The sequence below is a fragment of the Centrocercus urophasianus genome, unplaced genomic scaffold (assembly GCF_019232065.1).
Source record: "Centrocercus urophasianus isolate 14NV4802_14NV808 unplaced genomic scaffold, USGS_Curo_1.0 seq_11, whole genome shotgun sequence".
Taxonomy (NCBI): domain Eukaryota; kingdom Metazoa; phylum Chordata; class Aves; order Galliformes; family Phasianidae; genus Centrocercus; species Centrocercus urophasianus.
Window position 1 is genome coordinate 88263450 of NW_024884253.1, and position 12518 is coordinate 88275967.

The 12518-nt window shown below is 43.6% G+C and overlaps 1 protein-coding gene across 1 annotated transcript in view; it reads left to right on the plus strand.

The window, feature by feature from the left end:
* Positions 1-430: 430 nt before the first annotated feature.
* SALL3 (spalt like transcription factor 3) overlaps positions 431-12518 on the plus strand; it is a 19611-nt gene continuing 7523 nt past the window's right edge. Inside the window, exon 1 of the mRNA XM_042808666.1 lies at positions 431-509. Within this exon, the coding sequence (XP_042664600.1) occupies positions 431-509 (79 nt within the window). The remainder of the gene's footprint in view (positions 510-12518) is intronic.

The following is a 12518-nucleotide window of genomic DNA, read 5'->3' on the forward strand; positions in this document are numbered from 1 at the left end:
GCCCCCAGCACCATTAATCGCCATGCATTATTCACTAGCCTAATTACGGAGCCCCATGCGCGCTCCGCGCAGCCGCCCCAGCCCGCCGCGCCCGCAGCCCCGCGCCGCTCACAGCCCGCCCGGCTGAGCCCTGCACGCCCGCCCGCTCACTCCGCTTTGGTTGCTTAGCCTTGCTTTTTCTTTTTTTTTTTTTTTTTTTTTTTTTTTTTTTTTTCTTCCTTTTTTCTCCCTCCTCTCCTCCTCGGTGGGGTTGGTCGCCTTTTCTGTTGTTGTTTGTTTGGTTTGTTTTGCAACTCGACTTTTTATTTGCGAACAGTTATTTCCAGCCCCCTCCCCTCGCTCCCAATTCCTCCCCCCCCTCCTCCCCTTTCCACCTCCGCGTCGCTGATGCCTCTGCAAAAAGCAGAGTCAAGACGGCTCAGTTAGCAGCATGTCTCGTCGAAAGCAAGCGAAACCCCAGCATCTCAAATCGGACGAAGAGCTGCAAGCGGAGGTAGTTTCCGAGCACGGTAAGAGCTCCCGGCGCCTCTTTCTCTGTCTCTTTTGTGAGCGCGTTTCGGATGGAGATAGGTGCGTTTACGGTGCTGCTGAGCACGGGAGCGTAATTACTCCGCAGCGGGAGAACGGGAATTCGAGCAGCCGGGGAAAGAGGCGGCGGAACTGAGAAGTTCGCAGTTCAGCCAAGTTTCGGCAGCCCACCCCCTGCCCAAGCGGCCCTCCCCGCGATTCCCCGCCGGCCACCCGAGCGCAGCTCTCACGGCGGGGCTCTCTGCCGGGCCAGGCCCTGCCTCCTTCCCTCTGACCGGGCTCGGGCAGCCGCAAGAGCGGACACCGGGAGCAGCACCGCCTCCTCCACTCCTCCGTGCTTCTCTCCCTGTCTGTATTTTTTTTTTTTTTTTTTTTTTTTGCACCGGTTTTCCATCCCTCCCCACCTCCCCCCCTCCACCCCTCATCTCCCCTGGAGGTTCGGGCCGGAGCCACGCTACCCTAGCCCTCCGACACCAAAGTTGGGGCAGCGGGGGTCCCGCGGGCCGGGGGATGCGATCTTCCCAGGTCTCACCCCCGGGGCGGCCCCGCATCGTTGGCTGCCGAAGGCTCCCTCAACCGGGCGCTGGCTTTGGGGCGGCGTGGTTTGGGGGAGCCCCTTCCGGGCTTCGAACGGAGGCAGCCCAGGGTGAGCAGCGGGGTAGGCTGGGGTATTTCTGAGGAGCCCGAGCGGCTCCTCGCCCCCCCTTTGCTCTGCCTCCCCCCACCGCCTCCCGGCTCTGAGCGGTGGGAGGTGACACGGTGCCACCGCCGCCACCGGCCCCTGTCGCGCCGGCTGCAGGCGCCGAGGAAGGGCCGTTCGCTCGCCCATCCGCCATTCCTCGCTCCCTCCCCACACGCAGACACGCCACACTCGCTTTATGCATCTGGGCGGCCCGCTCTGCTCGTGAACAAGTGTCTAAAGCGGGACGGATTCGGGCTGTAATCGCTCCTAATTTCCACCTCGCCGGACTGTTTGTAGAAAGAGAGCGGCAGTTTGTTGGTTGTTTTTTTTTCTTTCTTTCTTTCTTTCTTTTTTCTTTCTTTCTTTCAATTGAAATAGCCTTAGGCGCTGCAGCGTGCGAAGGCATGCCACAGCCCTTCCTCGCTTACCCCGGGCTAAGTTGAGGGCTTCCACTTGAAAGTTTTTCTTCCCTTCTGTGCACGGTAGCTCCCTACCTTCTCGGCTTCTTGCAAAACTAAGTGGGAGCCCCCGTGTCTTCTGCCTTCCGTGTAGGCCCTATCCTTTATCCGCTTTCCCTCCCTTCAGAATGAAAAGAGAAAGAGTCGTTTTCCTGTTCCAAAGCTAGAAGTTGCTTCTGTAGGTGAGGAAAGGCAACAAAGTTGGAGCCCGAGGAGGATTTAGACTATTGTATCTAAACTTTACTGCCTGGAAGCTTAAGGCAGTGTGGATCCTCTTCATCGGGTTAAAACATCTGTCAGATCGGCAAAGCTGTAAGCCCTCCTCGGGGTGGCCGGGATCCGGGATGTGTCCCACTCTGTCAGGGCAGTTAGGATGGGGTTGCTGCCACTGCTCCGGGAAAACCCACTGGGTATTGACAATAACCCAGAGAAATGCTTCCTTCTGTCACAGCGGAGCAGCACAAGCAGTGCAAACAGGAATAGGGTTTTTAGGAAGCATTGGCAACGCGAAATAAAATAAGTGCAGGCAAGCAGATGAGAATTACGATTTTATTAGGGAAAAATAACAAAAGAAAAGCCAACACAACGATTAGCTGAGCTCAGCCTCTGTTGGGGTGGATTCTATTTGAGAATGTTTCACTAGTACTGCAGACTTTGAAATGCTCCGAACCCACTTCAGTACAGCAAAATAAAACCCCACTACTTCATCAGGACACTCCTGGCGAGTTAATAAATTGGGGGAAAAAAATTGTTAAACTAGGTTTTTGTTTTGTTTTGTGAATCTTATCTATGTCCATGTCACCCGAGATTAGAACAAGAGATATGCTAAAAAGAAACGCTTGCATATGGTGGGTAGATTAAGGACAAAGAATCTTTTTGTCATGGAAATGGTTTTTTTTTTTTTTTTTTTCTCCCCTTTTTTGGGGGGTTTTGTTTTGTTTACTTCATCACATAGAATTTCTCACACTTGGTTTGTTTTGTATTGCCCTCAATGACTACATGATCAAATGAATGGATTTATTTCTGCCGAATGAGAAAGACAGTCTTTCCATCAAAAGGACTACATTGCATCCCAGTGAGGAATTTTAAAGCGTTATTATTGTGGTCCCTGAATAGCACAAAATCGGCTTTCACAGCAGCCCTAAAATGCAACAATGTAAATACTTTTCAGCCTTAGGAGGCTGTTATCAAATTGTGCTACGTTCCCTTTTATTAAAACATATTTTAATTAGTAGAGTGAAACCCTTCGTAGTTAACGATTAACAAGCTGAAGTAGAGCTGTTGGTTTTTCACTTTCATTTGAGATCTGTGAGCAAGGTGGACTCAGCACACACGAGCAGAGGGCTATCTAGTGCACATTAATGCAGTGTAAATCATTTACGTGCTGCATTAGGAAGCCTAACGATTGCCATACCGAAAGCAATTTCATAGGCCAGATATAACGAGTGCTCCCAATCTCACAAATTAAAACACTTCTCGTCCAGTCAGTATTTTTCATTTCTCTTCGCAGCTGTAATCAAGGTATTGCTGCAGTGCTACAGAGCGTATTTTGCAACGAGCCAAAACCAGTTCCCACAGCACGGGGATGTCTGTGGGTTTGTTTAAAAGCAAAGTGCCTGAGCAGCATTATTTGATACATGCAGCCTTTTCATTAATTTGGCTGTTATCTTCAATGGGAGAGGGGGGGGGTGGGCGGGGGAGGGGGAAGTTGTTGTTAACACAAGACGAAGCAAATTGGGCTTATTACTTATTTAATAAAATCATGTTTAATACGACCTCGACGTAGACTTTAAGTGAGGCATTTCAACGTGAACGCTCCCTAAAGGCAATCCCTTAGAGAGAAGGGACGTTCCTACAAGCAGAAAGAAACCTGGGGAGCAGAATGGGCAGACTGACATTAGGCCGTGCTGCAAGTTGTCTGCACCCACCACAACTTCCCTGCTAACATTACCACGGGAGTTTAAGGACCATAATAAAGAATTTTATAGTGAGCCTGGACTGCGGCGTAAGAGAACTGCGTGCAACCAGGGCAATGCATAATGGTGAGAAATGGTTTGAAATCTGAAGGTAGTCGGAAACGCCATCAACTACAAATTTACACTCGGGATTTTATTGTTGGAAGGGAGGTTCTAAAATACATTTTTAAAACTATTTTGAGGGGGAGCCTTTGCAGACACCTAGTGATGACATATTACTTCGATACTTAAGCTGCAGAAGAGCGAATGAATGGCATCTGTTAAAGATACACTTTCAGGTTGCTAAATTAGAAGATAGGATGGAAATAATTTAAAAATAGCAGCAGAAGGTTTCGAGTGGCTGCCCGTTGTATACAATAATCTTGGTTTCTCAGTAAATGTAAAGCTGTTCTCAGTAAACTGTACCAGCTGGAATTACATTTCTAATACGCTTTCCTAATTCAACAGATTAAAATTGAATCAGAATTATAGATACAGTGCAGAAGTAGGTACAGCATTTGTATTTTAACATGGGTACAAGAAAAGGGGATTTTACATGCTGAGAAGCACTTCTTACAGTGCACAAGTGAGTAGGGATGACAACAAATGATGCTTTGGACTTCCTCATGCGAAGTTACTGCCAAAGATAGGTGAATGGGATACCGTACAGTCAACTGTGCAATGACAGTTTTCTCTCCTGCTTTTTGCAATTGTTTTTTAAGAGCTGAGCCTGCCTGTTGTGGTGGCGTGTTGCTTTTTTCTTTTTTTCTCCCCCCTGCTCCTCAATACAAACAGTGTTGTGTAAACCAATGGCTCTCTTATCACACTGCTTAAGTGGAATTGGAAGGTGCAGCTCTGAGTAGCTGGTAACTGCACTCAGTGTTGCTTTGGAATACGTTCACAGACACGCATGCTCCGCTGTGGAAACTGCATCATCCTGTACGGAGCAGCCAGCTTCGTGTGAGTGTGTTCACTGTATCTGCAAATATATTTTGAAAGGACGTTCCTACGTGCAAGAATATTGAATTGAAAGATATTGAAAGAATATCGTTGCGTGTCGTTCAGGCACTGCTGCCTTGAAAACTTGAGGAGTCACAAGCAGCCGTCTCAGGAAACTTGGGTGATTCTTGCAAATGTCTGTTCTGAGGCTACTGGAAGGAAGATTTAGTTTGTTTGATTTAAAAACAAAGGGGCCGAATGAGTATTGCTATAAACGGCCTCTTTGATACGAAAAGAGAACTGAAACTTCTTTGCATAAATAATTCGGGTATTATGACAGAGATGGCATTAAAACCAGGTAACATTTGTATTTATATCATTTTTAAAGTATTCCAAGTGCTTTGATCGATGTTATCAATAGGAAAATACTTGGAATAACAAGCAAGCTACAACAATTAACCAATTTGCTGGTGTGTGTAGAAATGCTGCAAGTAGACCAAAGTGGGTCAGATTTTATCTGGCGCTGCTGATCTTGAGGAATTCTTACCATCTCCCGAGGTAGATATTAGGGCTCCCTTTCTTGGAGTGGGAGGAAGGAAATTTTGAAAGGTATTGGTTTAGGATCTGTGTAATTAAGCTATTAATATGCATACATTTTAGCTGCTGATAATTACTTGTCCTTGCCTAAGGAAGAGGAAAAACTACAATTTTCAGAGTGAAAATACACAAATTAATAAAGAGAATTAGTGCCATTTCTGAAAAATACTTGGGTTCCTAGGAAGATTTTCTTTGCATTTTTCCTTTATTTGATTAGTTGACTGCCCAGCCTGGACAAGCCTATCTGTTGAGTATCCATCAGTCAGGACACGAGTCAGTCACTTTTGCTGATAATAATCCAGGTCTGGCAGGAAATTAAAGTAGCTGAGTACTGACACTTTTTAGAAAATAAAGTATGCAAAAATCAGTTTGTCTATTACGTGACATTTGTAAAATGGGAGTGATTTTCTAGATATTTTTTTTTCTGTCCAAAGGAAGCAGGAGTAAATCCAGTTCCAGCAGCAAATTTTTACCGAGTTGTACGTTTGCATGCAGAGGGACAAAATCCTGTTTCCTTTACCTTCTTAAAATTTACTACCAAACATAATGAAGGTTCTGCAGCAGTTGAAAAGAAAGAAAGAAAAAGAAAAACGGAATAAAAAGATGTGAATTTGGAATAAAATATACTTCTAGGAGCTGGTTCAGTTGTCGTGAATTGGGCATAAAGCACATTTCTTCTTATTGGTGGACACCTCTTAAAAGCTGGGCAAGCCAGAAAAGCAGTTGTTTAAAAGGATGTCAGAAAGCACATTTTTATGTGAACATGAACAGATAGGAGACTAAAGAGTGGGTTTTTCTTATATTATCTTGCTGTTGTTAGGATACATACAGTGAGCACACTTGGGCAGCATCTGTTACGAAGTAAGCTAAATCTTTTGAGAGAGCCTTCGGATAACTCTAATTGCTCCTTGGATAACTAACTCTTATTGCTGAACTCTAAGACTGTGGGGGTTTTTTCTCCTCTTTCACCCCCTCCCCCCCCCCTCCCCCACCTTCCCCATAATTTCAACCCAATCATTGGTTGAAAAAGAAGCAGAAAAAAAAATCTCAACTCCTGCCAGAGAGCGAAGGATGCCGGAACCCTGGGGAAGGCCGTCCATCCCCTGCAGGATCCGTGGCCCAGCTGGGTGGGTGCCGGGTGGGGGTGGGATGGGGGTCAGCTGGGGGTCGGATGGGGGTCGGGGCGGCACTGCAGGCTCCCAGAGCCGGGCGAGGTGGGGTGGAGGAGATCCCTCTCGTTTCCCGAGGAGCCTCCCCGAGGGTGGGTAGTTAGAAGTGCTTTGACAAGGCTTGCTGATTTAACCTTTGCCTGCTTTGCCCTGCCAGGGGTGGCCACTAGATGTCAAGCTCATAATACAATTAGTACATCTGTGCAGTTGACCTTGGCAGCACGGCTTACCACTGTTCTGTTAAGTGTTAAGACTGAATTTGAGTATTAACTAGAGATCCCTGCGAGTTTGCTACATGCTGTACAGCTTATCAGATGCCCATCTAATTCAGCAGAAGTGTTTTCAGTTCTTAGAGAAGGAAAATGTTTCCTTTTGTCAAGCCCAAAGTCCTGAGCTGCTTAATTAACCCTACAGGTGCCACAGTATTTTAGTTTCAGTTAATCAAAACCGACTTTCCGGTCAGTTTTTCGGGAGATCCTTTCTATTGCAACTGTTGGATAATTTTATTTTATCACCTTGTTGATGTGACAACATCCCCAAAGATGGATATGCTGAAAGCTAGCTTGTTTGGATCCCTGTGTGCTTTGCTGTCCAGTGTAATAGTGCAGTCTGCAGAGTGGTAAATGAGCACAACGAGCGGCGTGGTCAGCATTGTATCACTTAGAGTTTGCCCTTTCAGCCACTCCTGTACATGAAGAATTTTACTCAAAGGAGTAGTGCCTTCGTCTCCTCCTGTACTTGTATATTCAGTTCCAAGATGCTTAGGAGATAGAGGACTGGGCTCTCCGTTGGCTTCTCTTACTGCGATTCTCTGGGCACAAATTCATCAGCGCTGTGCCGCAGTTGAGAGCAGCCAGCATCATTCTGTAGGGTGTTAGTGGCACAGCTTGGCATCTGCTTAGTAAAACACTTCCCAGGATAGGAAAGCTACACGGAACCTAGTGTCCCACTCCTTGCCATTCCTTTCTTTGTTTTTAAATATCTTTATTATTATTATTATTTGTATCATCCATGTGAGAAGTATTGACCGCAGTTTTTTAGGATTCCGAATTGTGTTCCAAATCAACTTACTTCCTACAAACAATATGATAAATTCTACGCATTGTAATGCCATAAATATGCCATGAAAGCCAAAAGAAGAGCTCCCTGTATAATTCTAAAAAACATAATGTACATCTTGTTTAGTATTGTATCTTGCACACGTATTCAAAGCAACTTGTGAAGCTTGCATCTGTTCCACATCTGCATGCATGTAGCAAAGCAGCAGCAGTGTTTAAGATAACAAGTGCTTCACTGCACAGATTAGGAACTGCAAATATTTTAAACAGATTACAGTTAGTGCCTGTGCCACAGGTGGCTGTTACTTAACAAATTCTGAGATTGAGGCTACCGAATAGATCAAACAAATTGTGCCAGGTCAGGAACAGTTTTTGCATGGCAAGAGTGCCCTCCACTGTTCAAATCTGTACTAACAGCTTTTGTGGTCTGAGAAAAAGGACAGAAAATTTTTCTGTTGAGTCTGGAATTTCTTCTACATTGTTAAACACAGTAGGGGTCTCTATTTGTCTCCTCCTGTTTCACAGCTTGGGCTCAGTATGTGATAATTCATCTTTCTTTATGGGATTCAAAGCTATCAGAAAGAGTTAAAAAGAATTAATTTGCAAGAAAATAAACGTGTTCTAACAATTTAAGAAAACTTTCTTTAAAAGCTCAGTCGGTTATAAGAGACGATCAAGCTAAGGAAAAAGTAATACTGTTCTCAGCGATCAATACATTGTTATAAGGCTACTCTTTCCACATTAAGGTAATTTTGAAAACAAATTCATGGGGTTTTTTTTGAATATATTATCACAATTTATTTAAATTGTGTATAAAACAAGCTTGTTTCTTATCACAGCAAGAATAGTAAATGATCGTCCTGTGTCTGTGAGCTATGCTCAGTGTTCATAGTGTTGCTTGCTTAAATACACACAAAACGGCTGTGAGCTGCACTTTGCAATAATTACTAGAATTGCAGGTGAGATCTCGTGTCTTCATAGCTAGCAGATGCTTTATCTGAAGCTGATCTTAACCCTCACAGAGTTGTGCTGGGTTTTTTTTGTGAAGCTCCTTCACGGAACGCACGCTGTCTCTCGGTTGATGATTGGTGTCATTTTTCCTCTGGAAAGAAATTCCCGTGTTTAGAAAATATTAATACATTCTTCATATCAGCTCAGTGAGACCGAAGCTGAGGAGTTAGAAATAATAATAAGTCATACTGTGTTTTCCCGTGCTTTTATTCGTGTTACAGCATATGGTCTAAAATAAGATATTGCAGAAAATATTTTGTTGACACGATTGTTGGATTCCCAGTTCCCAGGCACATCTCTGCTTTGGGAGAGTATAAGCAATTTGAAATAGATGAAAGCAGAGAAAATGTGGATGTTCTTACCTGATTTTATCCGAGTGTCTCCAAGTGCAATTTGAGACCTGTGTGATTCAGGGTAACAAAACGTAGCAAAATACTGAATTGCCAAAGAGCATCTTCTTGGAATGCTCCCTATTTCATGCAACTCGGAAGTCGTTTCCAAAAGTTTATTTCCGTGTACAAAACTGGATGTGATTTAGTTGAAGAGAAAATGATCAGATTCAGGAGCAAAAGTGAAGGACAACAGGGTTGGTCGGGGCTTTTTCCAAGTGGGAGCAGTTCCTAAGAAAGGCAGTGTTTAGCAAGCAGTGTACATTTGTGGAATGAAGCTGTCTAGAATGTAACGTTCAATATCAGTCCTTCTCGGAAAAGTAGTCGTATTTTCCTTGCATGTGGTGCATGGGATAAAATACACCTGAGTGAAAACACTGAACTAGTGGAAGCAAGCTCAAAGATCTTGTGTGTACAAGTCAACAGCTGTAGCAATTTTTTCTTAACTCTGAACGTAATTTCTGTGGGCTGAAGGAAGCCCATCAGCCCTTTGCCTGCTCGCCTGCTGCCCCGCAGCAGAATGGAAGGCCTGCACTCCATCCCAGCCACGCACAGCTCCATCCTGCAGAGCTGTGGCAGGACGAATCCCCACAGTGCCATTGCCTTGCACCTCCTGCACTGAGTCAGCAGAGCATCTGAGCAGCTTCGGGTATCACGATCCCAAAGTGACTTTCTCAAAACGCCTGAGATTGAATTTTTGGAGGCTAATTTTAGGGCCAGACCCCATTTTTGCAAAGTGGCAGCGCTCTGCTGGAGCCGCTGCAGTTCTGGTGGGTTGGTACCCACCTAGGAGCCTTCCCAGTTTCCTTTTGAGAGATGCTGGCTGCAATTTTTCACTGGTTTTCATAGGGTAAGCTTTATGCGCTGTAATTCATCTTGCATCCCGTAGCAGCTTCAGATTAGTCTGTTAGCTGTTAGACTGCTAATGAGAAAAAGAAAATAACCGGGAGGTTATTAGTGGCTGAGATCCTGACTACTTGACAAAACTCCCATTCAACATCTTTTGTGTAAGTAAGAACTGCAAAATTCAGCCCGTCTATAAGATTAAGCAACTGCTCGATTAATTTCCCCAAAGTCCTTGAAAATTTTCACTGCGTCACATCCTCACTGTAATAATATAAACAGTTGTATCTCTTCAGAAAGAGAAAGAGAGAAGAAAAAGGAGGAAGGAAAGAATGAAAAAATATTTTCTACTTAAGCTAATCATTTTGTAAGGCGTCAGAAAATGAAAGCAAGTAATAAAATATGTAGAAATAATAAAAAAAAATAATACATTTTGTCACGGGAAGTATGAGCTGAAAGTAGAAAACATTTCTTTGCTTAACATTTTAACAGATCTAATTTTTCTTTTTTTTTTAATAATCCAGAGTGATGGTAACATTCTCTATTACTTTATGTCATTCATAATGTAACCAAGGTTTAAAAAAGAACCAAATATCCTATCCAATAGAGTCATATGTTTTCAAGCCTTATTCCTGGCTGAAGATGGTGATTATGCTTGAAAAGCAAGGATGCAATGTATGCCCCAGTACTGAAACTGTTGTTGTACTCTTTCAATCTTATTCGTTTTAGTGGCACTTTGAAGATGAGAAAAGGTCTAAGGTGGGAAAAAGTTTCTCATATGAGTATAGGTTGTTGGGCCAGGCCCATAGTCTGCTTTCCACGGAGACTCTCTCAGCATACTGATCAGGGGATGGGCCATCATCCATGGCAAAGCAGCATCTGTTTTGTTGTCAGCTGTGTCATCTGCTTGCTTAGCAGTACAGAAAGTGGAGGCTTCAAGACAGATAGCAGGAAACACTTCTTAACAGAGAGAGTTGTTAAGCACTGGAACAGGCTCCCCAGGGAGGTGGTTGAGTCGCCATCCCTGCATGTGCTTAAAAACCATTTGGATGTGGTGCTCTGGGATGTGACTTAGCGGAGGGTTGTTAGAGTGAGGGTAGGATGGCTGGGCTGTGGTTGGACTTGATGATCTTTAAGGTCCTTTCCAACCTGAGTGATTCTATGATTAACTTGTTTCATTTCTTAAGAAAAGCCAGAAAAATTTATCCCAAATGGAAAATGCTTGTGAGTTTTCTTCCATATCTACATTGAAGTCAATTTTCACAGGATGGGCAACTTTAACAACTTATTAGCAGTTTTCTAAAATATTTTTTCAAAAGTGGCCCTTGAACATTTCAAGACAGGTGATGAGTTTGATATGCTTGGATTTGAAATTTGAAGAGCATTCTCAGGATTTTTAGGACTTGAGAGTAGTGGAAAGAAGGAATACAAGGTGATATTGAGAAAATAGAGCTCTGGGTCCCTGGTTCATACGGGTGAAAGCCAGGTTTTACTGTTCTGAAATAGTGCAAAGCTTGTAATCAACTTCACCGAGAACACAAGAGGCCACTGATCAGCTGAGAAATACCATACTGATTTTTTCCACTTGCACTTGAAAATTATGTTTCAAATATAAAATGCTGCTTCCTTGAGTTTGTGCGTTAGCTCACTGGGCTGGTTATTGTCTTGAGATGCTAAAGAGGTTCGTATTGATACTTCTGACAGGAGGCAATGGTAGTTTAGATTTCTTTCAGAAGTTTAGGTATTACACATATTAGTTTTGATAGGTCGAGACAGTGAGCCTGTCTTAAAAATGCAGAAAATAGCACCTGTTCTGAAATAGGATTGTGAATATTCACATTTGTTCTTGAGGGTGGTTGTACAGTGTCTGAGATAATTAGCTTCTTGGTGTCCGATCGGTTCATTGTAGATCAGACAGCAGACATATTTGAAAGGCTACATTTTCCAAATCCAGCACTGATTTCTTAAATCTTTTGCCCAAGGTTTAAGCTCTCCATAAAAAGAAATCAGTGGTGCATTGGACGAAAACCTGGAAAAGGAGCCACCCTGCTTGCAGCTCCTTTTAGACGCAATCCTCCTTTGCAACTGTGCTTTAAAAGTGGTTGTATTGACGATGATGACGATGTTGACAATGATGACGGTATGATGACAATAGTAGGCAGCACTTACCCAGTCCACCAAGTTTGGGAAATTAGCACTAGAAAAGCTGCTCGGTGAAAGCCTTAGGAGAGGCATGGTCGCTCCGCGAGTGGTCGCTAATACCAGCCCCTGAGCTCGGTGGTTTCTGAACAGGGCCAGAAGATCAGGCCCTCCGACTGTAAAAATGTAAATCTGCAATGTAAATAAAGCTTTGTTTGAGTTGTCTTAGTCCTAAAAGACTGGAGAGAGGCTTGTGTGGGTGCCTCGCTGCTCTGCGCTCATCATGCTTTCACTTCACAGAAATCGAAGTACGTACTGACAGTGTGATTTGGAAGACTGCTTCTTCCCTTTCTCATTTTGGAAGGCTTTAAATTTTTCAGTTAGGCATCAGGATTCTTGTGGCAAATAATGCTTTCACTCTTTTTCTGTAGGGGAACATCTCCTGTGACATTTTTGTAACACGTCATGAGAGTTACATTTACAGTGAATCATTTACAGTAAGGATTAGTATAGTGTTGTCCAGAAACAGCTTTATATTATCAGTCTTAGCCCAAGCCATGCGAGGTTCCATACCTTATGCAGAAGTCTTAAATAATATTGGAATATTTTAAATTGTATTTTATTCTCCCTACAGTAAAAAAAAAAAAAAAAGAAAGTGGGGAGGTGGGAATCTAGCAGTGCTCAAGAAGAGATTTTCTTTTAGCTGATAGATATAAAAGAATTTTGTGTAAATACTATTTTAATATCCTT